Source organism: Lepisosteus platostomus, chromosome 13, assembly GCF_059453375.1.
Source record: "Lepisosteus platostomus isolate fLepPlt1 chromosome 13, fLepPlt1.hap1, whole genome shotgun sequence".
Classification (NCBI taxonomy): domain Eukaryota; kingdom Metazoa; phylum Chordata; class Actinopteri; order Semionotiformes; family Lepisosteidae; genus Lepisosteus; species Lepisosteus platostomus.
The window spans coordinates 5,865,888-5,892,963 of NC_142623.1; the positions used below are offsets into that span (position 1 = coordinate 5,865,888).

A 27,076-nucleotide genomic window follows, 5' to 3' on the forward strand; every position below is an offset into this window, starting at 1 on the left:
CAGTACTGCGTGTGGTTTTTTTGTCACTGTTGGTATTCTTTGGTTGTTGCTGGGGAGGGTTTTAATTTAGGGGTGGCTATAATGCAGTAGTCACATGGGACAACTCCCTGCATGGAAAGGTTTGGGCTAGCCCTGGTTCATGTGCTGTAAAAAACTGCTTTAGAGTTTGGTGGCACCTGTTAGATTAAGGTCCAGGAATAACCATGTCCTAATTCTGGAGCTAGGAATTTCCAACAACAGATCATGGTTCTGGATTCTTAAAACATCACAGGAGCATTTCAGCGTAACATGAATGAACTACTGTTTTTAAAATAAGTCTTATCCCCATAACAGTTTAGGGCACAGGTTAAATACCATCTTAAATCACTTCAATTCAGAGTATAGTCAGTACTCTAGGGGAAGACAGAGGAAATAAGTTTGACACTAAATCCAGCAACAGAAGTAAGTTTTATATGGAACTATTAAAAGTAGTGAAGGGCTGTGTTCCCATTAGTGCAGAACAGTTCCAGTTGATCACAAATACAGAAAAAGTAAACTCCTAAAAAGTAAAGAATGTACTCAAGTCCATATTCTACAGACACTGCAAAAAGGGACAATTTTGTTCTTAAGCATTTAATTGCAGCAACACATACATTTTTAAAAGCAATTACATGTTCAGGGACATTTTGTCATGTTAGTCTGAAACCAAACACTTCCAATTATACCAATGATCATTCATTTGCAACATCAAATCCACTGTAAGGAGTGTATCACTAGTTTTCAACTGGAAACAAAAAATCCCACATCTTTTACGCATTTAATTGTTTAATGACAAGTTCCAAAGGTCTCCATAAGTAAGAGCCATATCTTCATATATCACTTCAGAACCTGAAAAAAAAAAGCAATCCTTAAAAGAAAAGTGCAGTCTGCCCTGTCTATACAAACTCATTTAAGAAGCTGCCTTTGGACTTTTTTTCAACAAGCCCCACCCATCAAGAGAAGAATTCCACTGTCCCCCCCCCCCCAACATTAAAAGGCACCTGCTGGCCTTTCCAATAACCATGTCATTCCTGACAGCAGTGTCCTTTGTAAAACCCCTCACCCCACATCAAGATTACAACTAACATTCCAAGGGCACATTGTGTAGAAGCTACATTTTCAAATCTCGAAAATGTAGCAGCTGTTCAAGTTTCTGGTTCTCCCTTTGATTAGAAGACTTAAAAGGTTCTTTAAAACTGGTTATACTTTTATTTAGTCATTTGAATGTGTACCATTGTACATTAATCATGGTGAAATACAGTAGTTACAATCAAATCAATATTTAGAATTGTCACAAGACCCAACATACCTGGATGAATCAAGAGCCTGCAGGACAGATACCTCGACCAGTCTCCCACCTGTACAGAAGAAGCCAACTAGAGTAAGTGAGCTGTAGTGAGCTCCAGAAGAGCACTATTGCCCTTTTAACATTAATACACAGGCTTTCCTGCATAGTCGAAAAGCAGTTCTCCGGCTGGCCTCAGTCCCATATCCGCAACTGTCATTCCTTAGTCCAGGAGAAGTTAAGAATCATCACTGGCCAGCAGTGCCTACAGCTGCAGCTCAAGACTACAGCAGAGCCACCATGTGCAAGTTCATAGAAAATTAAGCTACTCAGCAAGGTCAAACTTCTCTTTAAGTTGGGGGTCTCCAACTCTGGTCCTGGAGAACACCCCAGTCTAGATGGTCTCATTGATCTAATTGACAGCAACACCTATAAACTACTGCTGAATTAAACATCTTTTATAAGAGCCATCTGATCTTTGAGGACTTCAAAATACTTTGATCATTGTCTGAGATGACCTGCTGGGTTACACACTTAAAACAATGGAATAGTCAAAGACAGCCCACAGGACTGAAGATCCCTGTTGTAGGTGTAACAAACCAAAGGCAGAAAAAATGCATACCTGCAGAACCACTCCTGCTGCACATCCATACAGCCAGCCTGAAGTTGGAAAACAAAAATGGAGAACTAGTTAAGACATCTCTACCGTACAGAAGTGACTTCAGCCCAAATTCACCACAGCCTTCTCAAGTTCTTCCTTGCTATGAAAGTGGGCTGATAAGAGAGCTCCGGAGTGAAGACAGAAAATGTCCTTTGGAACATAAAGGCTACAAATAGAGATGAGGCCATTAGGGCCATCTAAAATTTTGCGAGTTAATTGATCCAAGGATTATTTAAGATGTTGGAGAGTAGAGTGACCGCCCCAGACATGTCAGTCCAGACAGTCAAAGACCCCCCATTTCCTCTGGCATGCTCTTGGAGAACCAGGAGCTACGCACACAGCTCTGATCCTTGGAAAACATGCGTAATCTGACTTTTAAACCAGGATGACCACTAACAGCAATGTCATCACGAGTGGTTCTCTGGTCTGCCTTAAGTTTCAAGCCAACCAGTGTGAACAGTTAAATCCACTGTTGCAATCTTTTTTCAACCAACACTTCAATGTTGGTATGAACACTCACCATCTTACTCCTTCCTGATCAGATAATGAAGAGCAGATGAGTTCCCTGGGCAAGAGAAGATGCACAGAATTAATTTCACAGTCAAGCTCTGCACACCGTCTCTACACAGCAGTCCCAGTGCTCCTGTCCCAGGCAAGGTTCACATGGCCTGAACGTCACTGGGATGGACTGTAATAGACCTCAGCTCTCATTCAGGTGCTCATGGCTCTGGGGTTCAAGCTAAAACTCTAAGGGAGAATAACATCACAATCCGAGAAGCTTTACTCCCTGGACTTTATAGCGTGATGGCAACATATTAAAGATAAGCAATAACCTTGCCGAGACAGTCAAGCAAATTCAGTCTATCCGATGCCCATCAAAGTTAACCCACTTTTCCAGACCTGACTCAGTAGAGTACATAAAGATGTCATTATCGAGTCATGCTCTCAGTGAGGGCAAGTGTGTCATCACTGCCAGGCCTGGACTAAAAGGAATTAGCTCCCACTTATAGCCACTGCTTAGTCATGCTGCCCATAAAATGTCCACTGCTACAAACTGAGGTAAGAGAATGACATTCAACACCTCAGCAGGGGTCATAACAGCAGAATCACGGGTGACCACAGTGAAAATGCAGTAACTTACCGAACAAAGGAACTGGGCCTGGTGACAGTCACCCGCTTTCATGGTCATCAGTCTTATCAGCCCAAAGCGTCCATAACTGAAAGGTCTCAGAAATCACCTCCCTCAGCAAGGCTGCACCTATACAAAGAGAAGCACAGTGCCATGTAATTGTCAGGGTCAATCATGCCCTTGCCTTCACTCAAAAGGCTGAGTGAATCAACCAGATTAAAGGTGAGATGCCTGAAGTGTCCAGATCGCTACGCGTCCACAGGCCCCCGGTTGAAGACGCATGTCCTTTTACCACAATGTTGCTGTATCAGTCACCGTCAAACTGAACAGCGACCGTCGGCAGAAGAGTCACTTTCGGCTCCCCTTTGACACCGCCAGCTACAGGATACAGCTAGAGAGCCTTCCAACAGAGCCAGAACACGCACTGCGCAAGGCCCTCTACACACGTGAGGACTGCGAAGTCAAGGTGAGGGCTCAAGTCCCAGCTGGGACTCTGGGGATGCATCCTTGGCCATTGTACTTCCAAGGATACAAGATCAATTGGTCCCAATTGCCTGGCTGCATAAGCAAGTACTCCTATAAAGCAATGGCCAATAGACACCCCCCCCATCTAAGGACTTTTTGGCTGGTGTAATTAAAACCCTCACATCACAATAAACCACATTTTCAAAGGCTCTTACCTGCATCACTGTGGCTCCGCAGCCTGACTATACAACAAGATGACCAGGGACTGATAATCCCACATCGCAGGTCTCAAAGATCCCTGGTAAAAAAAGAATATTCCCGTTAAAAAGAGAATCATTGCCTGGCTAAGATGCAGCATTCAGGTGGGAAATTCTGAAGGATACAATTAGGTCTACAATACAGGAAATCTTAAAATGATAGAACAAAGTGAAGTGTCCTTTTCCAGTATGTTGCTGGTCAGTTACAAAAACTGAGCAGCGACCGTCAGGCAAAAGGTTCACTATTGGCTCCTTTTTGACCGCGTCATCTACGGAGAAAGACTGACACGGCTTCGATCAGGGCCGGAGAGACGAGCTCACAACATCGGGAAGCCCCGATCTCAGGCCGTAACAAATATCCGACCTGCCGCATTAACCCACCGGACAGCTGGGAACCCAAACCTCCCCACTGTGACAGCTGTCGCGTCCGGTAACGTATCAATTTCAGCATCCTCTGGTAACCTTCACCCTCATCCGTAATGCATAGCGCTCTAGGAGACTTCCCAGGGTCCTTAATGATACAGGCAGCTCCTGCGAGCTTGTTTGTGCATCTGCTTGTTCCGATAGATAAAAAAGGAACCCGCAGTGTGTGCATGTTTATCGGTATATTTTAAAAACGATCGCTAGGGATCAATGTAAAATCCGGGGGCGGAGCGGTGGCTCTGTGGGTAAGGATTTGCGCCTGTGGCTGGAAGGCTGCCGGTTCAAATCCCGCAGCTGGTAGAGGAATCCTACTCTGTTGGGCCCCTGAACAAGGCCCTTAACCCCAACTGCTCCAGGGGTGCTGTACAATGGCTGACCCTGCGCTCTGACCCCAGGCTCTCTCCCTGTCTGTGTGCCTCATGGACAGCAAGCTGGGGTATGCGAAAAGATCATTCCTAATACAAGAAAGTGTAAAGGGTTAATAAGTTCAGGAGGGTAGCTGCATCAGCATGCGTAGGCCGCAAAGGAACAATAGGTTTATTCCATGCTGAAAAGAAAAAAATAACGTTTAGGCTGTGCACCCCAAAAAGGCTCCACAATCGAAACGTTGTTTTCTTTCTTCTCCTTTCAGCATGGAATAAATGTGAAAAAAATACTGGTTGCCGCGTGATTGAGATCTTGAGTTCACTTCACCCAAAGGCCATGTGCGTCTTTCGTCCTTACGAGTTACATATAAAATGACTTATTCGTGCAGGATGAGAATAATCAGGGGTGTTGAGATAGGAGGAGGGGGTGCAGATTTCCAGGAGATACTGAACTGGATACGACACCAGTACTCCCAATACGTCCTCGCTTTTCGGTTTTGAGATCATGACGGCCACGATTTAGTGCATTACTGCATTGATATTTCCGACAAGACTTTAGAAAGTGAGCATATTTTCTAGACAAACGGTTATACAACGTGAGGGGGATACAAAAAAAATCTGAGAAGGCAAAGCTGAATCCAGCACGTGAATGACTACAGGGCCACACTATGCAAAATGCACATTTACAAAATGCACCCAGATATATTCCACAGAACATGCAGAAGATATTAAAAGACAAATTGCAGCAAAGCGTCTCCCAAGCTTATATTTAGTGGATAAAACCGACAGCTTTTAGAAGACATACAAAGCAATCATGGGACACTTGTACCTGCTCATCTTTTTACAAAATTAATGCGATTCTTCAACAAATACATACTGGTGATTTACCCTTATAGAGGAAGGAACACAACTATAAAGAAACAATCTAATATAAGCTCATAACACGCACGATGATCGCAGATTACGCACGCATACTTTTACAAAGTCACTCACCATGTCGCCTACGATGCAGCAAGAAGGAAGAAGGAGAGCCTTCCGTTCCTTTTAAAGCGTGAATTCCGGGGCTTTTCCCTCGTTCTGATTGGTCCACCGGTTACATCCTGTCACGGTGCCTGATGGGAAACGTAGTTTTTATGATCTCATGCGCTCCATACTTGTGTGTGTGCATGTGTGGGGTGGAGGTTACGCAATATACCATACAACCCTTTATTGTTAGTAGGTTTTCGCAACACGAGTACAACCGATGCGCAGGAAGTTCAGCCATGTGTGCCATTTTCTTTCTAAGAGCTTTTTTATCCGCCCGTTTTTTTTTAACTAGAAGCGTCTCACCAAATGACAGAAAACATGAATCATAGTTGCAACAAATACACGAAGCTGAAAACAATTAAAAAGGGCATTCATACTTTTTAGAGTTTGAATTTGATCTTACAATGTTGAAAGTATGTAATATTGTGGTAGCATAAAATTCAACACGTAACTAGTTTAAATATACATTTATAACTGTTGTTGTTGTTGTTGTTGTTGTTGTTGTAGCGGTGGTGGGAAATCAATAGTGTAATAGCTTCTCCCATCTTCTTGACAAGCTGGATCAATTTCGGCTGAACACACGTTATTTGAACTGTGCGGATTCGCACTCTTCCGCTGCAGCTGCGCAGTGGCCGGCCGGTCTCTGGGGTGGCTGTGTGTTACTTAGCAGCAGAAGTTTAATCATGGTGCTGGCAGTTGCTGGAGCTGAGTGACGGATAAATGTTCAAGTCTTTGCCTTTCGGCAGCTGGCTCCGCGCCTCCGGAGGAGACGGCCAGTCGGGGTCGGGCGGAGAGACTGTCCGGGGGGATGTCTCGGTGGATGAGCAGAGGAGGGGCGGAACACCCGCCGGAGAGGCGCAGAAGGAACCGAGGGCGATCGGAAGTAAGAAATCCCGTTACACTTTAGCTTGATAGCAGATCGCTTGGTGTTACATAACCACAGTTCTGTCTAAGCTAGTTAACATACACGACACATCATAAAAGCATCTAGACTGAAACATAAAGCATCATAAAGCATCTAGACTGAAACTTTGGTTGGGAACCGTCGGCATAAATAACTTCAGCACATATACTGTACAGTAGGTGTGTACACATATTTTCACCATTATGAAAGAGGCTTTCTTGACCGTGAGTTATCAAACGAAACAAGAAATCTCTGCTGCAAATAAAACCTTTTCAAAATGTTCTCTGTGTGTACCTTTGAGTGAAGAAACACGGCTTCAGTTGTAGGTGTTTTTGAAGGAAATCCTGAAAGTAGGAAGCAGAAATTCGGGAAATGCAATCTGGCGAAGACTTTGTGAGAAAAATTAGGATTCGTCTGTTTTAACTGTTTCGGGTTAATGGTTGTTCGAAGACTTTTCCCTTTACCTGACGGTGTTTTTGTATTTTTTTAAATCGTTTTCCAAAACTATTTTGTAGAGTGCAGAAAGAGATCCAGATGAATTCAGCCAAATTGCCACCACATACTGCACCCAGATCACAGCAGCTGAGGGAGAATGAGGCTGCTTAATACTGAGGAGGGGTTTTTGCAGGTGGTGTTGTGGATCAGTAGGTGGTAATTTGCACTCTGGTTCAGAACATCCCAAACCAATATCCCAGTACCAGGATACTGGAAACCAGGGACACTGGGCTGTAGCAAACATCCTTCAGCTGAGATGTTAAACTGAGGTCCTGACTGCTTGGTCATTCAAAATACCTTTGCATTATTCCTAACAGTAGGGATGTTAACCCTGGTGTCCTGGCTAAATTCCACTCTGGGATTGCACAGCCTGGGCTCCCTAAATGTCCTCTTATTCCAATAGGTGAAGTCATTTCTCACTATTCCACCTGTAGTGGAGTGGGGCTGTAGGTGGCTCAGCATGGCTGCTGCACATCACCAAGTGCAGCACATCAGTGTTGGTAAAGTGGTAAAGCACCTTGGGATGAAAAGCACTATATCAATGCAGTTAATTCATCTTATCACCTTTTATTGCAACCCCCAGTCTTCCATGCCGACAATACGCATGACAGGAAGTGCTGTTTTTCAGTGCTGTGTACTAGACAGTGGAGATGCTGTGCTAGACAGCTCGTTCTGCTTTAATGGACTCCTCCCTCTGACCTTTGGTTTTGGATCTTGTTGTCCTCTCTCCACAGCCTACCTGTTCAGTGCAGCCGCCTTAGCTTCCAGGAAACTGGCAGAGACAGCCCAGAATCTCCGCAGATCTGTGGAGGGACATCCGATCATAGACAGGGCGAGTAGAGAGATCCCCTCGCTGCTTCAGCCGTGCACGCTCACAGACGCATGGGGGAAACTGCAGAAAATACTTCTACCATAAAACGTTGTTTCCTCAGGTTGCGTCTCTGTATGTGATCAAGAAGGGCTTATGGTTGTACACTGCCTGCATTCTCCCCAAGCCAAAGAGTTCAGTTCAGACTCAGTTGTAGTTTTAGTGCAAAAGTAACAGGCTTTGGAGATCTGATGCGGTGCGTGCACAGAGAGATATTGACAGCAGCAGGCTACTTCAGTAATGGCTGCTGTATAGATACTGCATTTGCCTTTGACTTGGGGGTACTGTATTTCTACAGCTGGAAATTTGCATTTTCTTATACCCATTTTGGTTGTGTTGCGGTGTTTGTCTTTCAGACGATACTGGGGGATTTTAAGAAGGAGCAGGAGAGGTTCCTACAAGAAAAACAACAAACCAAAGTAGGTAAGCTTGGACACCACTCCATGAGGCCGCCCCGGGACAAGAACCGCCTGTTTGTCTCATGAGGACTTACCTTCTTCTAGCTCGTTTCTAGCATTGGAAAAGCACGGCTTTACAGCTTTACAGACCCAGGTAGGACTAGATGTTGATGCATGTTCCTACTCAGGATTAGAATTTAGAAATGGGTAAATATTTGGGGGAAAAAAAGCTTTAGTTTCCTTACGAGCCATGAATTTCAGGGAGAAGAAGTGTGTGACTACAGGACAGCAGATTCTTATGTCAGTGAGGCCTGTGTCTGTGAAGAGTCCTGGGTCCTGTGTTTTTCAGAGGCTGCCGTCCCTCCCTGGTCTGGATGCAGTGACGAAGAGACTGTTAAACAGCAGATCCTGGCTTTGTCCCTAGTAAGTTCTCAGATACACTAGCAGGTGTAGCCGTACGTTTAAGTAATAATCATAATTTTCTATCTAGTGAGCATGTGTTCATCCTTAAACATACGACTACCTTGCAGCCAGACTCTTTGCTCTTTTTCCTGACATGTTTCTCGCTCGGTCTCCATATTGTTTCTCCGCCCTCCTCTCTCCTGTCTTCCTCCCCGTCTAGGATCGGAGGAACTTCCTGCGTGACCCCCCGGCCGGAGTTCACTTCCCCTTTGACTCCAGCCAGGCCACCCCGGTGGCCATGGCAACGCTGCGGGAGGACAGCATGTTGAGCAGCATGCGCTTCGAGCTGGTGCCTAGACAGTGAGTCCCTCACACACAGACCATTGCCTACTGTCCCACGCGCACCAGTACTGTTCTTCAGAAGCCAACTCACCGCCCCTCAATCACATTCGTGCTCTAATACACGCAGTCAACCAGGTTGTAATCCTTTCCTGTACTGAGATTCGGACACCGTGCCTAGGGGGTAGTTGGTTTTCTGTTGTTTGTTGTTTGATTTTGGCAGCAGCTACCTTGTTCAATGTCTGATTAAATGATAATAAATACATCTCCATGATGGGTGTTGGAGAGACCAAAGACCTGCACAGTAGTAAGAAGCAGGACTGCTATGAATCTTACCCTGCCTCTCCCTGTGGCTCTGCAGGGTGAAGGAAGAGGTGTTCTGGAGAAACTACTTCTACCGTGTGTCTCTGATCAAGCAGGCAGCACATCTGTCATCCCTGACCCAGGAGCACAGGGAGACTAGGAGGCTCCCAGGCAGCCAGGCCAGCGCAGGTACAGTGCTCAGGGTCTTCACCTTGGCTGTGACTTACACATTCAGACTTGTACCACTGTTCAGAAAGCTCGTTGACAATGTAGAATGTCTTTCTTTTTGTTACTATTGTTAATGCTTCTAGATTTTCTTGATTGCTTTCCCCTTATCACACCTCCCTTTAATAGTAAATGTTAATGTATTTAAATAGGCTTAAGCAAGGAAACATACAGATAGAAAATGGATGATTTTTAATAATCAGTACTGAATAAGTTAGACCAGTGGCATTTAAGCTAATTTTTAGTGGCAAACACCCTGCCATGTAAAAATACTGAAGCACTCTTGCTAGTTATGGAGTCTGTGGCCTCACCAAATTGATCCCACTGGATGAGTTTTTAGAAAGCATGAACTACACTATTAAGAAAACCGTCAACCTTGAGCTGATCCACTCAGCCCATGACAGAAGTGTATTTTCTATTTCAGAACTGCCTCACCCTGTGCCCACAGCGTTTAGGGAGGCAGGTGGTGCTCCAGAGGTAAGGCTGATCAGAGACACAGCGGCCTGTAGTGTTGAACGAAAGGGAGGCCGGCGGCGGGGTTTTTAAGGCCCTGGCGCAATGAAAATATATTATCTTGAATTTCTCTCCAGCAGCCAGTCAGTCTGGACAGCCTGTCTGCCAGCCCTCCTGATGGAGAATTCATCAGTGACACTTTCAGAGCTACAGCCCTCAGCCAGGAGGATGTGATCAGGGCCAGGGAGCAGCTTGGCATGGGTGGCACAGTGGCCAGTCACACTGGCACAGACAGTGGTAAAGATACCTTTGTGTCTCATCGTTTCGATGCAGTACTTTACTCAGGCTTGCCCTCCATCAGGTCTAGCGAAATAGAACATAAGAAAACGTTCTGATGTTAACAGACCATTGAGCCATTCAGTGATTCCATCAAGCATGAACCTTCGTTTTTAAAGATCCCAGTATATTCACAATATACCGTATCTCGTTTATTCAGCCATGCACATAAGAAACAGTCTCAGTAAGCAATTGATATTGTTTACTATCAGTATTTGTTTTAATGATTTTTGCATTTTGTTTTCAATATTTTTCCATCCTGTGCTTAGAAATGTATAACAAGCTTGAATGGCCTGCATTTCCTTTGACCACATGATCGAACATAGATGATACATATTGATTAATGTAAATCCACAGAACAGAACGAGGAAATACCTTTCCCTTTGCACTATTACACAGCCTTGGTTTTAACTCTGTGAACTGATAGCAGCTGTATGTTATATGGCTCTCTTACCATGCACACTTTCGTACAGACACTAATCCCTCTTGTAGCAGCTCTGGGTTTCTTAAGGACTTCTCATGCAGTGGCGCCTGTGGGCCTGTCTGTCTCACCTGTCTGCAGGGGACATCCCGGAGTGGGAGCAGGAGCTGCAGAAGGAGCTGCAGGGCTTCGACCTGGCAGGGGAAGGGGTGCCCCTGGACGAGGACTGGGAGGTGGAGATTGAGGAGATGCTGCAGGGCTACGAGTAGCGATTCCAGGCCTCCACTGCGGCTCCCCGTTCAAGCCACGCACTGCACCTGTCCAGCGCCGGTCTGGACTCCCTGTCTCTCTGCGCTGTCTCCCTGTGTCACTGAGCCCTGAAAGAGGAGCTGCTTGGGAGAAGAGCTGCATTCACTGTCCCCCCACGCTCCGCACACAAGCACTGGCAGACAGGTTTTAAAATTAGACGGCTGCACACTCCTTAGGGAGAGGGGGCTTGGGGGAAGCTCGAACCCATGCAAAATATCCTGATGGTGTATGATTTTGAGGTAGATCAAAATCTTTTCCAGTGCATTTATGAAAGAGGTTCGTGAAGCAGACTTTATTATTTATCCTTATTATTCCACGGTGTTCCACGGTATATTTAGATGTAAACCAGTTAAGCTGTATAGTGGCTTCAGTGCGTTTTTATACACCTATACAATGCTCATTCAGAGTGCACGTATTACAATTGACTGTCCAGGTTTTCATGTATTATTTGGATCTTAATGGTTTTCTGTCATATTTGTTACATTTTTTTAAAATCTCCACTCCAGAAAATATTTTTCCACGGGAGCCATTGTAAATTTCCTGTGACTAGTATGCAGTGCTTAACAGTTTGCAGTTCGTACCCCAGAGACCACCGGAGCAGTTCTAACTTAAACTCCACTGCAGAAATGCTCACCTCTGTTTTTATTATAATACCATTACAGTTTTCTTCAAGAAGCAATAATCCTATCAGCATTCAGTCTGCCTGCTGTTGTGAATTATTTAAATACCTGTCAGTATTTCCAAAGCCTTGGAGTGTCAAATACAAAGTGATGCGTATGCTGTAAATAAACAAGCTTTAAAAATAAAGATTTTATATGAAAGCAAATTGATTCTTGTGTTAATTAAAGTTAAATGTGTCTGTTGATGAGCTTCAGATTATACAATTGCAAATTCAGTTTGATAATGATTTGGTGATAATGAGTTAAAGACTGGTAGCATAATTAAATGTCTTAATTAAATATATATATATAAAACTTAGTTTTAGCATGGTTGTGTTAAGAATTTCTATAATCAGATGGTTTATCTTTGGGATTTTTTTAACTAAAATGAGGCTGTACGTACAGTTTACAATTAATGTTGGTTGTCTGTGTTAGCTTTATTTTTTATGATATCCACCCAGTTTGAAATTGCAAATTGTTGCGTTTAAGGCTCATTTGTGCAGTAGCAGCTCCTGCACTCCTGCAGTCTTCACTGAGAGGTCACTGGGGTCACTGCCGGAATGCTGGAGACCCCTGGTGGACGACTCTCAGCCCTGTCCCAGTGGTGCTCGGATCATTGTGCATCGCTACCTAGAGAGTCCAAGTCATGGTCGGCTAGTGACACGACCCAGGTCAAACTAATGTCGTCGGGATCTCTGAGATCAATCTGCATGAGTCCGTCCGCTGTTTGAGGTCAGTTCTCCTACAATACAGGATAAAAAACACACAGTTTAATTAAAAATCTCTCATTGTCTTTCTTGCATTTATTTTGACCCTTTTACTACCACACTGTGACTACTTTTCAGAATTTGTTACTGAAAAACAAACTGAAACCCTATGCAATATACTCTTTTGTCATGAACCAAGTTGTCAGCCCTATAAAAAACAATCACTCCTCTTGGCAGATTTAAAACAAAACAGCTGTGCTTCATAGTCTTTCACTGATATCCCTAATTCTCCTGTAAGCTGAACAAACTATGCTATGCACCCCTGCCTACTCAAACATAACATTGGCTAATCTCATTCTTAATTAGCAGACAACCTGGCTCACGGCAAAAGAGTAGATTGCGTCTGGTTTTTCAGAAACAGATTTTGAAAAGTAGTCACACAGTTTGGTAGTAAAAAGGTCTGAATAAATGTCAGAGCGACAACAGGAGAGATTTTTAACTTGGGGGGGGAACTGTGTCTCAAGCATCCTACACCCAGATTCTGCCAACAACACTTAATCACCGCGACAATTACAGATTTTCCCTGGAACCTAATGATTTTCCTTGGCTGCTTTTTCAGGTCAGTGGAATAAACAGTAGCAGCTAAGGGCTTTCCTGGTCCAATGTCCAAAGGGCAACACATTCTGCCAAACATTCTGTGTTTTTTCTGTTTCCAGTGTCCATGCGTGTTCATGGCTGTGATTAGCATTGCCAAATAAAAAGACAATTTGTACCGAAGCGTCAGTATAAAGAGCAGAATGTAAGTGGTGTCGTGCATTAGCATTGTCTGTAGCCATATTCTTCCCCATTTGGTGCTTCATTATCTCATCAAAATGAGTTACAGCAAGAATTTTCAATATAATTCCCCTTGTTAAATTTTATTGCTTCTAAGTTGTCATATATATATATACATTTACGTGGCTGATGGGCAACGTGGGACCTGGGTTTGATTCTGTGCTTGCGGTTGTCTGTCTGTGTGGGGTTTGTCTCTCCAGGAAATGGAGAACAGCGACCCCATCTGGAAACAACAAGTGATGGAAGGAGATGAATTTGTGTCTGTACATAATCAACTAGTACCCAGCTGAAGCCATCAATCAGGGCCGACAGATGGGTTGGGGTGTCCCCAGTGTGCAATGGAGACCCATCTGTGAGAGGCGGACAGTCCAGTGTGTGAGCCAGCAGCCAGGATTCTCCATGGGCTCCAGGGACAGCTGCTCAGGAACTGAACTGTGACAGCACAGAAAACCATGGGGCTGTTTCTGTGTGTCAGGTCACAGGGTTAAAGCGTTTTGAAATCTCCACAATATAATCAGAATAAATGTGCTTTAGAAATCATACTCTAAAGTCAGAGCTGTATATCATTCTTCGCTGCACAAAGTACTTTTGATTTGAAACCTCCTCTGAAGCAAGGGTCTCATAGACATTTAGCACTTGAACAATTGTGATCTTTTTGTGGTTTTGTCTGCTGATGAAGGATGGGGCTGTGCTGAGGTCTAGAAAATCGACATACATCCTAGTTTCTGCTCTCTGGCTTCACAGATGCAAATAAATCCTGACTAATCTCTCAGACTAACCCCACTTATTAGGTGAAACGGCTAAAAATGCTCAGTAGTCATAAAATTTAATTTGACAATTGCACATAGCTTTTAACATCTTCTGGGTTAGTCTGCAATGGAAAACAAATGCGCTAATTTTATCCTGTAGCTTGGCTTCCTAGTCCTGGAGACCCAGTATTTACTGGTTTTCATAATTGGTTGCTTCCTTGAATCCTTTATTGCTAAACAAGCAAGCAGATCAAACAAGTCATCAATTAAAACTGAAGATTTAGAGTTCAGGTGGAATATTAGTTCAGAGTGGGGAATAACTGCTTTATAAAATGAATAATTTGATTAGTCCAACATTTGTAATTGTTTCTGCTCGTCTAAAGATTAGGTTTTGCGTGTCACTTCTTATAGGTAATAAAAAATATGTTTTTTTTTTATGTTTGGAACTCAGCAGCAGGAGCAAAGCTAGGAGATACAGAGGAAACACAGGCCTATGGAATCAGTGAAGGATGATGAATTGTCACCACGCTCATGCTGTATGTAAACCAGGGGTGACAAGACACTTCCTAGAAGGTTTAGCATCCCCTGGATTTTATTCCAACCTGGCCTTTCAGCTACAAAGAGGATCTAATTATTGAACTGCATGAAACATGGCTCTGAAGTGTTTTCGAAAAATATCTGTATCTTTAACAAAGTGTTTGGAGAAGTCAACTCTGGAAGACCTCAAGTAACATTCTGTAAATGTCCGACTAAGAAATATAATTAGGTTAATTGTGCAATTGACTATCGAGGTTGGGAGAAACGCTAGCAAGCCATGGAGGAAGTGAGCGTGGCACCACTGACCCATGCTAACAGTCACAGGACTCCGGATTCCCTCAATTTCAGTACCGTGGATAGCGAAGCCCAGTTTGCCTATTGTCAAATCCACAAACGACGCCAAAGACACAGGACAGCTCCATGCACTGGGTCTCCTGAAGGGTTTTTTCTACATACAGCAGGTCGCTCTCACACCAGGTAGGTATGACCTGTAATTGTGTCTAGAAAATAAGACGTATGTGTTTATGCAAGATTAACCAGAAATACTGTTCCTTAATTGGAAAAGTGCTGCTTTATGGGAATCTTTTATATAAACATTCTCTAAGGAACTTCTCTAAGGAAGCGTTTCTTGGAGCAATGTGCGAGAACTCTGTTGAAACAAACGCATAAATGTCAGAGAAACTCCAGTTCACAGCTGCGGGCTACACTGCCTTCTTGATCAACACTGTACCCATGAAACAACACGGCGGCCAATATACAGTAAGCGCTGCGAAGAAAAACACGCCGGGTAATGATAAAAGAGAGATTATACATAAGTAATGATAAAATACAAGGCCAGGAACGGCACTGTGCGTCATACAGTACATGCTAAATCACTTCAATACCCGTTACTATTCTGCGTTATGTGCGCATCACACTCGTGCAAAACCAGACGGCTTTTTCGTCTGTGACTGCTGAAAACCCGTTAGTGTGTGCTATACACGGCCTTGTCTAGCTTAGCTTTTTTTTTTTTCAGAATTGGCGAGGTTCTGTGAGATCGCGCTTCCTGAGCCACACGCACCTTCTCTCAAGATAAGCCCATGCAAGCCGTCACATGACTCCATCACTCTCACACACACACAGACACACACACACGCACGGTAGACTCCCCTTCCTGACGGAGCAGCCGCTGGCTTGGTGTAAACAGAGCAGGTGTGCGGGCGGCTTTGTTAAAGCGCCATCCCCGTCTCGTCACCCGCCTCGCCACAGCCATGCCATGGAGATTTTGTGGCAATATCAGTTCAGGATCATCCTGCTAGGAGACTCGACGGTGGGCAAGTCGTCCCTGCTGAAGCGCTTCACGGACGGCGTGTACAGTGATGTGGCTGACCCCACCGTCGGGGTAGATTTCTATGCCCGTTCACTGGAGATCGAGCCGGGGGTGAAAATCAAGTTGCAGCTTTGGGACACTGCCGGACAGGAGCGTTTCAGGTGAGAGATGCGCTAAACATCGAGCTGCCATTTACAACAGATATAAAAAACGAGTTCCCCCCCTTGTATATGTATTTATTTTAAATTGATCAAATAGCGACTGTGCTATGGGGGTAATTAAGGAATGTAAAACACAATAAAGGGGTATCCGTGCACAATAGGTGATGTGTAGAGGCGTGGTATGGTAAGTATTGAAGAATTGATGCAGCAACGCTCACTGCATATAGACATTATCAAATGAGGTCAGCGGGGATCATCGCTTTCGCTTTTAAATTTGACGTACCGCTGCTTGGTGTTTATCAGAAATTTTAAAATGGTGGTATCAGGATCGATATCACATCTGTGTCAAGCATATGTATTTACTTAGCGTGCTTGTGGTCTAAAATAAACAACGTTACCGCTGCAGTTCTGCTGCACATCGACTGACTGTGTACAGTATGTGCGCTCTGAAGTACAAAGGAGAAAGGATCCCAGAAGGAAGCTTACCTCCGCACACACATAAAAAGGGATCCGTATTAACTTGGTTTGCTACCGCTTCAGACACTCATGATCTCGGATCTAAATCCGCAGCCTGCAAGTAATCCCTAAAGCTCTCGGCTCCTTCAGTCCGTGCCGACACTGCACGCCGAGGCTGGTGCTGCAAACAGAGCGAGCAGCAGCAGCTCACAGCCGCACAGTGAGGTCGGTGTTATCAACGGCTTCCACCACCCAGACCTCTTTCTTCCCGTGACAGTTTTTTTTTTGCGAAATGTGATAATATCGCGTCTGCAGCAGTGATGAGAAGAAATACAGAGAAAGCTGAGTAACACAGTTACACGGATTTATTATTGAATGTACAAAACGTCGCAATTCCTAACATGACATAAGACATACATAACGGAGGCTTCTAGCATACGATATCAGCTTCCATTGGACAATTGCTGGTAGATATTTGGCCGGGACGTTTACAGCTGTCTCAAGCAATTTAAAAAAATGAATATATAAAATCAATTTTATAACATTTTATTTATAACATTTACTAGGTATGAAAAGTTAGCTTCCCAGTGCAACTACTGTGTTATTATTTAGAATTTCGATCCCAGTATTGAGCCACACCCCATGTGAAGTCACTTGTTACCACAAACTGCATTCAGACCACAGCTTCAGAAACACCAATTCTTTCCAGTTACTGCAATGTGTGCCTGAGGCACAACATGTATAAGGGTCTACGTGACCACTATTCTTTCAAATGAATTAGACCTTTTTTGCCGGTTGTGTCCAAAATCACAGCCCTTCATTATGTTCTTTTGGATATGAAGCTGGTTAATTATTTGACGGAATAATGCTTCGTATTCATGATGAAGGCACATTAGTAACTGCCCTTGAGGTTTTAAGTTTAATGCCACAGAGGAACTGCACATTCTGATAAAAATCAAGAGAGATCATGGCTCTGAATGCAGAACAACGTCTTTAGATAAGTGAAGCCCAAGTCAAGTCGTTTCATTGAGCACACTCCTGCCATTATCTACAACATGTACTGTAGAAACCGGCTTCCCCAAGTCTGTTGTCAGCTAAACACCTGCCTCCAAGAGAGAGCTTTGATAGACAGTCAACGCATGGGCCAGCAGCCTCTTTAAATCGCCTCGCTGTGTATTTGGAAGTGATTTGAATTGTGTGGCAATTAGCGTTGCTGCCTCACCGCGCTGGGGCCTTGGGCCCAGTGCCTGGGGTGGGGTGCTATCTGGACCCCAGTTTGTACATTTTTGTGGGTTTCCTCTGGGTGCTCTGGCTTCTTCCCACAGTCCAAAGACATGCTGTTAAGTGAATTGGCTTCTGGGAAATTGACCCTATGTGAGTCCTGATATTCTCATGCAAAGACAGGCTTTACATCAGTGCATCAGTGTGGCTTCTGAGAACGTTGACGTGCCAGTTAATCTCCATGCTTTCTGCATTCAGTCAGGATCAGAGTGTACACTTTCTCATTAGCCAGGACCCTAACTGGATCCTGCCTTTGGTCATTTGCCATGACCCTAAAATAGAGGAGCGAGGATGATAATGTGGAGAGGAGTTTCTGTTGCACACTGAAAGCTATTGCAATAGTAAAGTTCAATTCAATTCAATTCAATTTATTTTTATATAGTGCCTTTTGCAACTAGGCTGCCCCAAGGCGCTTAACAAAGCAAGTGACCATACATGTTGTGAATACAGAACAGAAAAGACCAGAAGACAATGGAGGAGAGGAGAGCAGAGAAAGGCAACAATGTAAAGTGCTCAGTGGAGATGTGATGTGTTGGACACATTAGTGGAGTACATGCTGAAGGAGAGCATTAAGGACAGTGGGGAGAAGAAGCTGACCCAATCAGCATGTATCAGTGAGACATGGCTCCCAAGAGAGACTCCTGGTGTGACCACACATCCAGCCTGTGATGCTGGGGATAAAGACTACATTCACAGGAGTGGATCTTAGTATGTAAAAAAAGCCAAGCAGTACTTCCACAAACTCCAAAAATCTTTCTGACCAAGAGATGACAAATACATTTCCTAGTGATGCGATTTCATAAGAAGGAGAGAAGGCACAGTTGAATGTGGCCCTTACTGTTCGTTAGAAGTGTGTGTTGTGTGTGTTAGTGGAGTAATCCTACAGTGCAGGGTGGACCTTCATGACAGTGTGTGGATTAAATATGATAGATGTTTTCTCGTCAAATGGTCAGGAAGTCCACTTGTTATGTTTGACTTGTGAAGTAAAAATGTGCAAAGCAGTAACATTTGACTACAAAGGAGTTTAAACAAGTGGCTTGGGGCCCCAGCAAGTCTTTCCGTTGGTGCTGTAGAAGATCTCACTCCAGACATTGCAACAGGCCCTGCCATGAAAATGACAGAGCTTGAATTGGTCCCTCTAATTTTAAACAGGCTTACAATCACTGAGTGAAATAAACCGGTAGCAATGAATAACTGTCATTTCAGAGGATTTTAGATAAAACAGGAAAGCAACACGGGGTTAGAAGGATTTGGTTGGGCACCATGTAGATCTGCCATCCTACAGTACGTCTGGATAACGGCTCTCCTCCCTTTCCTCGACAGGTCCATTACCACCTCCTACTACCGCAACTCCGTGGGCGGGCTGCTGGTGTTCGACCTGACCAACCGCAAGACCTTCGAGCACGTGCGGGAGTGGCACCGCGAAGTGAGCGAGCACATCCGGCCCTACCACATGGTCTTCATCCTGATCGGGCACAAGAGCGACCTGGCGGGCGAGCGCAAGGTGACCCGTGAGGAGGCGGAGAAGCTGGCCGCCTCGCTGGGCGTGCGCTACGTGGAGACCTCGGCCAAGAGCAACAGCAACGTGGACCGGGCCTTCGAGACGCTGACGCGGGACATCTACGAGCTGATGAAAGCCGGGGAGATCGCCACGCGGGAAGGCTGGGATGGCGTGAAGAGCGGCCTGAATGCTAAGATCCTGTACCCGGCCGAAGAGGAGCCGAGAGAGAGCAAGTGCCAGTGTTGACTCTCCCCTGCCTCGTTTCTGCTTCCCCGCCGGTTCCCATCTTTCCTCCTTCCTCATGGCCCCTGCCCTCTCTCCTCCGGGACCCAGAGCAGGTCTCCCTGCTGGCACTCCCAGCTCTGGGTCCTGACGTCTGGTCTCCTCACAGTCCAGCCAGCCTGGCCCGTTTCCCAGTCTGGTGTTTTGTGCACACAACCTCTGCAGCACACTGCCACTTGTGACCTGCAAAATGAACTTCGGCATTAAATCGCTTGAATACTGTTTAGCAACACCCTGACACTGGTACGATTGTTGCCTGGATATTTGGAGAGCTCCTTTACGAGTTATATCTGGATTCCCAGGCGGTTACTAGCCTTTTGTGTATTCTTTCACAAACTACTGTGCAAGAAGGAACCTGCATCCTGTCTGTGCAATTGCATCATTGTGGTGTTATTGGGCGTAAGCTGAAGTCCAATCTGTTGGAGTCATCGTTCTGCTTCTGTCCATTTTTCTGTCTTGAAGGAACCTTGTTCATGTTTCCCTAAAATAGCATTTTTCAAAGCAGAAAATATTTAGTTGTTCTGTAGAGGGGCGGCAAGGATACCAGATTGGTGCAAACTCTTTATTTTTGCCAACTCGACTGAATGAGTGCTTTCACATACAAGCCAAAATATCTTTTTTCTTTCATTAATGACCAGATTTCTCTTCAGTCTATGTCTTACTACGCACCAGACAGTGTATGTCTTATACTCCTTCGTATTTATATCCACTTCTCCTTGGGGTTTTGTTAGTGTACTTTACTCCCAGGCAGCCTGGTGAAGTTTGGGGATGTATACATACTGCAGTGGAAGGGGAATTGAGGTCGAAGCTTTACCCTTAACAGAATATACATCACATTTTGAAAACTTTACACCTTTATAAAGATGCTGCCACTGAGCAAAGTCTTGTGTGTGATACAAAAGGCCGTTTTGACTGACAGGAGAATGATGGGATGTGCCATATGAGGTAGTCCTGGGATGCACACCACAAATTTACCACTCCCAACCTCAGGAGCTCTATTTACAGAATGGTATACAATTTCAGTGGAAGACAATATCCCCTCCTTATCTGAATTGTTTCTTGCATGCAGCAGTCGTGTCTCCTCTGATGTAAATCCTCAATATTGGACCTCAATGACTATTACAGTACTCACGACAGAATATTATTAGGTGCTCATAGTATTTAGTTACTCAAGCCAATTAATGAATAGCAAGTAAAGTTCTGTAAAACTGTAAAACTGTTCCAGTAATTCAGGATGAGAAAAACGGACAGAACTTGATGAATGCTCCTGAGTGCAAGAGTCCAGGGCTCCAGGGTTATAAGGTTCTGTAATAAATTAAGCTTGTTCCATGGTCTGAGCTGTGAAAAATGTAATGGTGCCTATAGAATGTGGAGGACTGAAGCTCTGGAAGACGGGAGATGTACAGCAGAGATGTTTTTCTCTCGCCTTTCCAGGATTGCTCTCTGTTGAGTTAAGGAGTCTTGTCATGGAGCTGCTACTGTAGAGGCTGCTGTACTGTGCCTCTCACACCTGTTTGTCCTGCTCGTGTGACCACCCACTCCTGATTACAAGCTCCGTACCAGCTTACATGTACAATTTCACCCCCTTATTGAGTACATCACTCAATTCCCAGAACATCTCTTAAAAATCCAGCAGCATTTGTAATCCTGCAAGGCATAAAGCTTTGCCACCTGGCAATACCAAAATGGCATCCTAAGAGCTACCTGCCCAGTAGAAAACCCATTTGATGACCTAAAGATCTCGACTGTGCCTCAAGCAAGCACTGGTGAAAACAACATTTTAAAATCTCCCTTATACGCAAATTTCAAAGAGACATTACTCATTAACTAAGAGGTCAGTGTGGAAAAGGAGATTTGATGGATGATTGAAAAGGTCAAGTACTGTGAAAGAATGCAGAGGTTGCAACAGCTTATCACTGTTAAAGGATGAAGGGCAGTGATGCACTGTCAGCAGTCATGCATATTCAGTTTTGAAAGAATCTCATGCACTCAGACATCCACAGCCACCACTTGCAACCTAATTATTGATCTTTTATGGTTTTTTTTTCCTGGGAAACATCACATTCTATAGACTAATACCACTGAGATCAGAATGTTCTGTCCATTTCAGTCTGAAAATTGGTGCTTTCTTTTTAGATAGCTGCATCGTACATACTGCACATTATGAATTTCTACAAAGTCACATGGAACAACTGCTCAATGCACTTCTTTTTTTTATTTCTCAACTGCTGCGATACAGCTCAATGCTGTATTGACCCATGGTAATAGGACTGCAACTTTGTCCTCATAGGGGTGTTGGGAGAAAGAGACTTGCATTAGCCACCTGGAGCATGATGTCAAAACTCATGTGGAAGAGTAGCAATCTTTGCCATTCCTGAACTGGATGGTAAACAGCTGTGACTGTGATCATTCATTGTTCAGTAAGATAAGTGACTGCGTGTTCGTATTTTCAGTTTTCGAGGTGGCCAATAGGTGTTCACAGTAAATGTGTCTTGATAGTTAAGCACTGCCTGCACTTCAGTCAGGGCTCTTAGCTCTGTGCACTCGTCCTGAATGTCCTTGATTGTAAATGGACTGGATAGCACCAGCCAAGTGTGCTGAAACCTGGACCCCTCCCCCTTCAGAAGCACAACATGGGAGTTCACCTAAATCCACCAGGAGAAAACCTGCGAACCTCAGCATGTGTGAGGAAGGCTTTCTGGTACTCGACAGTAAACCCTTTTCCACGAGGATGATTGTTTTCTCTTGTGTCACTGCTCAGTCACAGCCCAGAAGTGTTTGTCCATGACAGAATGAGGTTTAATAGAGCACGATCCACAGTGAATTTATTTCCAGTGCTTAAAATACCTTTCTCTTTTCATTGCCTGCGAATTGTTCCATAGGTGCAAAGTCCAGGATAAATCACAACCTAATTTTTCATTCATTTACCCTTCAGTTTAGAAGGGAAAGAGAAATATGACAGAAACGGCAGGTTTTAATGCAGAGGAATTAAAGGGCTCAGTGATCTAGACAGAGGACAAGCCATTTTGATTTGAAAATGCAGAGTCGTGGCTCTCCAATTAAACAAAAATCAATCTTATTCAGAAAAACATGAAATCAGAAAGCCTCTCTCCTGCTGTTCTGTGTTGCTCCGCCTCCTCCCTCAGCATGATCCAAAATCGCCTCTGAAGAACTGGCATCCCTTGCTTCGCTTGCCATGAATTAAATGTAGTAACGGAGATCGCCACTCATTCACTCACCACTGCTCCTCGGCCAGGAAGATCAGTATCCCCCTGAAATAGGAGGAACCAGAGCCGGTGAGAAGCCAGAAGGGAGGCAGTGAACGGGTCGCCGGTGGCAAGGACGCAGGCACAGCATGAGAGCTGGCCGCCCTGTGTCAGCGCTGCCCTCCGCAGAGGGGCTTTCTGCTAGACAGGGATGCAGTCCACTGACTCACCGCCGAGCGCATTTTGCTGTGTTTTGGCCGTCGGGGAGCACACAGAAAGCGCCGGTTGCTTTTTCACTAAGACTCGGCTCTCATTGCCGGCTCCGCCCCGCTGTACCCCCCAGGCCTGCCCCCCCACCCCCGGCCACACGCCGGAGCTCATCCGCGGGAAGGCAGGTGACATCTCCTGTTGCCATGGCTGCGGCCCTCACAGCCAGATAGATAAAGCTCACTTTGCCTGGTGCTTTCAGCTCCTCACCTCTCACCAGCATTTCACAAAGACACCGCTAGGATTGTAGATGTTTTTAAAAGCAAATCGTTTCGTTTTTACTCTCAACGTGAAATCCTTTTCTTGTTGCTTCTGAACTAAAGTGACTGAATTATTTCTGCCCTGCGGGGGGCTTTGCCAGATTGAGGGGCATCTGAATAACTGGACACCCCCCAGCCTCGCACCCAAAAGGACTGAGCTGTTTCCTGAAGCTAAAAGACGTCAGCTGGATATACAGTTTGTGCGGTCACATTTACATGCAATTTATCTGACATTATTCAGATCAGCAGTGTCAAATTCTGCTCACGAAAGGCTGCAGTGTTTCAGGTCATTTCGCTGTTGCAATTGTTTGACCATTTTGAGTAAATTTAAAACTTTACTCCGGACAAAACGTAGTTTGTCAGGAACCTGTACCTCCGTCCTGTTTTCTACCAGAAACATGTAAAGGTCTTGATAATTGTTTTTACATCCCTCAAGAATCAGACTGAGATGAAAATAAAATAAGAGTCTGCAGCTCTCAAGGACGCTTGGTTGACAAGCCATGTGTAATAATGATATATACAGTGTATAGACAGTAACGAACATAACACCCATTGCTGTTATGAAAGACTGGCGGTCAGTTTGCACACATGGAGATGTCGTCAAGCTACTTTAAAGTTAATTTCCAGTCTTTAGAATCTGGCATCATCTTCATACCTCACCTGCATCGTGTGACAATCAGCTGTCTGCCGTGCTTCTTCTTTCACACCCCCTTGTGAAACGTGAGCCCTGCGATATGACAATTTAGCTCCAGAGTGACTACAGTCTCGAGCAGTCAAGTGTAAAAGTGCACATCCTGTGAGATATGACACAAGCGTCAGAAAAAGATCTTGTTCCACACGCAAGTTCCTATTATGTTTCAGTGCAGTTTTGAGACAATTGGCTGGAGCTTGTCTGAATTTGTTCAAATAAAGTTAAAATGTGAAACTGGAACAAAGGGTCTAAAAATCCTCCCTGTGAAAAGTTATATTCAAGTTGCCTTTCAACATACTGTATTTTTAAAACCTGATTTAGAACCGCCCATTGCTTTCTCCTTTGTTATACATTATTCTTGTTGGAAACAGCTGCAATGTCCTTCAGCCTGACTAAGGATGGTGTGATCCAGCTGGCACAGGAGAAGTAAAGACAGACATTCAACATCCTCTGATGCATGTGCTGTCAGATTAGTCACACCTTTTTTAATAATGTGGGCCTGGTGACATCTAATATGGGTGTAGATATATACTGTATGAGGAATTGGGTCTCATTTTCTTCGATATAATGCTGGGGGGCTGGCAAGCCCTGATTACAAATCAAGGTGGATTGAAGAAATGGAATCCAGACTCTCCTGGTTCTTTGCTTTTTCAGCTCCAGATGACGTATTTTGCACATTGTTCTCTTCCTGTAAATTTCGTTTCTGGATCGTTTTGCATGTCTTCTGAAAGAGTAGCTGTGGTTCTCGTGGTCAGGTCTTGTCCATTCCCTTCCCAGGGGGCTGTTATTGTTGTGATGAAGCCCAGCTGAAGATACTACTACACTACAGCCTGTTTCAGCTGAGTATCGCACCCTATAACATCACTTAGCAGGAAATACACTGGCTTCCTATCATATTCTGATTGAAAATGAATTAGCTGTATTACCTGACAATTTAGAAGAAATAATAAAACTATTTGTCCATTCTTATTTGGTGATATCCTTCTTTATAGAAGTGATTAAACACTCAGAAGTGGGTGGCATCTTATTATATTTATAAAAGTGGAGGGACAGAAAAATCGGACACGTGGTACAATTGTGAAGCACTTAAAGTTTTTAGGTGGTCTACTATAGTGAATGGTGTTTTCTCATAGAAAAAGCACCTTCTGATCCAATTATAGAAATTCGTACAGGATGCATTGACTATAGTTTATGCAATCTGTCAGCACATGGTGTTAGGATAACACTTTAATCCTTTAATATTTAGAATATTTTATAAAGCATTCCAAGCTTAAATAATCCTCATTTTTTAAAATCTGGCAATTGATAAAACTTCTTCCTTTAGGACAATAACATGTTGAAAAAGTTTCTGAATATTTAAGAATGTTAAGTAGTACTAGTTCTGTGATTAACAAGTGGCTGGTGTTTGACGCCCTCTTTTGAAATTCTAATAGAACTACAGCACCAAATGCGGTTCTAAATGTCATTGATTGGACAACAAAGATAGTGTTTTTACATGTCACATATAAAAAACACTGTTCAGGTTTACTGCGTGTGTGTCAAGCCGCGATGAAGTATGGGAATAAATATAACTGATGGTAATGAAGTTGTCTACAGAGACTTCTACTTAAGCTTCTTGAGAAACTATGTCATTTACCTTTACATATGGATAAATTGTACTTTATGGGCATACATAAAGGTTTCTGACACCTTGAATCTGTGAAACGACAAAAGCTAATTAATATTTTTTTTCCAGATTTTTTTTTTGAAAAACTCAAAAAGATTTACAAAACTGTAAATCTGTTAGACAGTGTTAACTAGATATTCATATTATCTTGCTGACTGCCAGTTTTTGCTTTCTGTCAATCATCTCTTGCTGTGAAGTGAACTGGCCACTCCCAGCGTTTATTCCACAGTGCTCTCCGTTCAGTGTTTGAGCTTTGTACTCCACTAAAATGATGCTGTGTCTTGCTATTCTCTTTGTAAAGTGTCTTAACATTTACCCTAAATTTCTATATGCATATTTCTTCCAGTTAAAACATTCAAAAGTAACTGCTTTATGCCTGTTAGGTCTGAGCAGACATTGCTTTACAATTAACAGAGATTTGAAACCTGTGTTAACTACCAGCTGATGCCGAGTTTAATATTTAATATTTATGTAAATATATTATTTATTAGCCTTTCATCCCGTATTTTTTAAAAACTGCAGTTAAGATCCGAAGTCATCATGATTTATTGTTATTACGTTCACTAAACTGTCTACATTTTTGTATTTCTATGACCATTTCTAACTCATCTGGCAATGCATTCTGGGATCAGTAGTTCTGAGATTGAAAAGGAGTGAATGGGGGCAAGCCTGGATAATTGATTAAAAAAAATCCCAAAATGCCAGGAACCAATTGGCCCGGTCCCAGAATATGGAAAAACATTTTTATAGGCAGGTGCTTTTTTATCATGTAATCTTCTCTGGGCTCTGTAAAATGTTGAGATACTTGCATTGTGATTTGATATGTGATGTACAAAGAATAAATGTTATTTAAGTTAACTGAATATGTGGTCTTGTATGTAATAAAAGTGGCATGTTAAGTCACCTGATGGCACAGCTTTTCAGCAATAAAACTTGGAAACAACCCTTGAAATAAGGAATAAACAACTCAAAAGTTCGTGACTACAAAACACTAAGCTGTAGACACTAGTGCCAAGTGGCACTAAAATGCAGAAATGTAATATTGGAACCTACAGAATTTGTTACGTTTTAATGCATCTCAGTATACTTTCTTTTTATATGGTGTGACATTAAATGCTATTCCAAGAGAAAGTACTGTAGAAAGAGTTATGAAACACTGTTCCACTGGGAGCAGAGAATTAGACTAATCTGCCTCACCCTTCTATATATAGATGTCAAGATAAGGCAGACAGAAAAAATAAGTCAGATTAGATCTCTAAATCCTAAAGTGCCAGTATCCACATGGGCAAACTAATTATATTTCCTCCTCTGTTTTTAGAAAGCGTGATTGAATCTAGATTTGAACCTGCACCAAATCTGAGTTAAATGTAAGGGCAGCCATGGTCAGAGATCTTGTACTTTCTGCAGGCTCCTGCAGTAATCTCAGCT

The 27,076-nt window shown here is 43.7% G+C and overlaps 2 protein-coding genes, 2 long non-coding RNA genes and 4 other non-coding genes across 11 annotated transcripts in view; 2 read left to right on the forward strand and 6 right to left on the reverse strand.

Moving 5' to 3' along the window:
• LOC148649723 (uncharacterized) overlaps nt 1-5,703 on the reverse strand; it is an 87,951-nt gene extending 82,248 nt beyond the window's left edge. The window contains exons 1-7 of the long non-coding RNA XR_015925917.1: nt 5,597-5,703; nt 3,774-3,856; nt 3,106-3,222; nt 2,485-2,529; nt 1,926-1,963; nt 1,328-1,376; nt 793-867 (exon numbers count right to left, since the gene is read on the reverse strand). This is a non-coding gene — a long non-coding RNA (uncharacterized LOC148649723). The remainder of the gene's footprint in view (nt 1-792; nt 868-1,327; nt 1,377-1,925; nt 1,964-2,484; nt 2,530-3,105; nt 3,223-3,773; nt 3,857-5,596) is intronic.
• LOC148649729 (small nucleolar RNA SNORD99) lies at nt 1,491-1,563 on the reverse strand. Its single transcript, XR_015926262.1, has one exon. It is a non-coding gene; the product is annotated as a small nucleolar RNA SNORD99 (small nucleolar RNA).
• LOC148649730 (small nucleolar RNA SNORD103/SNORD85) lies at nt 2,864-2,941 on the reverse strand. The gene has a single exon (XR_015926251.1). It is a non-coding gene; the product is annotated as a small nucleolar RNA SNORD103/SNORD85 (small nucleolar RNA).
• Nucleotides 3,372-3,510, reverse strand: LOC148649731 (small nucleolar RNA SNORA16B/SNORA16A family). The gene has a single exon (XR_015926250.1). It is a non-coding gene; the product is annotated as a small nucleolar RNA SNORA16B/SNORA16A family (small nucleolar RNA).
• Nucleotides 3,988-4,123, reverse strand: LOC148649732 (small nucleolar RNA SNORA16B/SNORA16A family). Its single transcript, XR_015926249.1, has one exon. It is a non-coding gene; the product is annotated as a small nucleolar RNA SNORA16B/SNORA16A family (small nucleolar RNA).
• Nucleotides 5,704-5,861: 158 nt separating the features above from the next.
• On the forward strand, nt 5,862-11,908 carry LOC148649733 (synapse-associated protein 1-like). 4 transcript variants are annotated; one of them, XM_088602787.1, is made up of 10 exons: nt 5,863-6,512; nt 7,763-7,860; nt 8,253-8,315; nt 8,400-8,448; nt 8,644-8,717; nt 8,917-9,056; nt 9,397-9,527; nt 9,988-10,040; nt 10,157-10,313; nt 10,915-11,908. In XM_088602787.1, the coding sequence occupies exons 1-10, from the start codon at nt 6,350-6,352 to the stop codon at nt 11,040-11,042; spliced, it is 1,056 nt and encodes a 351-aa protein (XP_088458913.1). In that variant the 5' UTR covers nt 5,863-6,349; the 3' UTR covers nt 11,043-11,908. The 4 variants fall into 4 exon arrangements, with proteins under 4 accessions (XP_088458916.1, XP_088458913.1, XP_088458912.1 ...); XM_088602786.1 differs by having other exon boundaries at nt 5,864-6,512; nt 10,154-10,313; XM_088602790.1 differs by lacking the exon at nt 7,763-7,860 and having other exon boundaries at nt 5,862-6,512; nt 10,154-10,313.
• A 251-nt stretch (nt 11,909-12,159) lies between these two features.
• LOC148649734 (uncharacterized) lies at nt 12,160-15,175 on the reverse strand. The gene is made up of 2 exons (XR_015925918.1): nt 14,920-15,175; nt 12,160-12,483 (listed from the first exon to the last, which is right to left on the reverse strand). It is a non-coding gene; the product is annotated as an uncharacterized LOC148649734 (long non-coding RNA).
• Nucleotides 15,176-15,698: 523 nt separating this feature from the next.
• On the forward strand, nt 15,699-26,506 carry LOC148649735 (ras-related protein Rab-39B-like). The gene is made up of 2 exons (XM_088602791.1): nt 15,699-16,038; nt 19,099-26,506. Exons 1-2 carry the CDS (start codon nt 15,824-15,826, stop codon nt 19,520-19,522), a joined length of 639 nt encoding a protein of 212 aa, XP_088458917.1. The 5' UTR covers nt 15,699-15,823; the 3' UTR covers nt 19,523-26,506.
• Nucleotides 26,507-27,076: the final 570 nt, after the last annotated feature.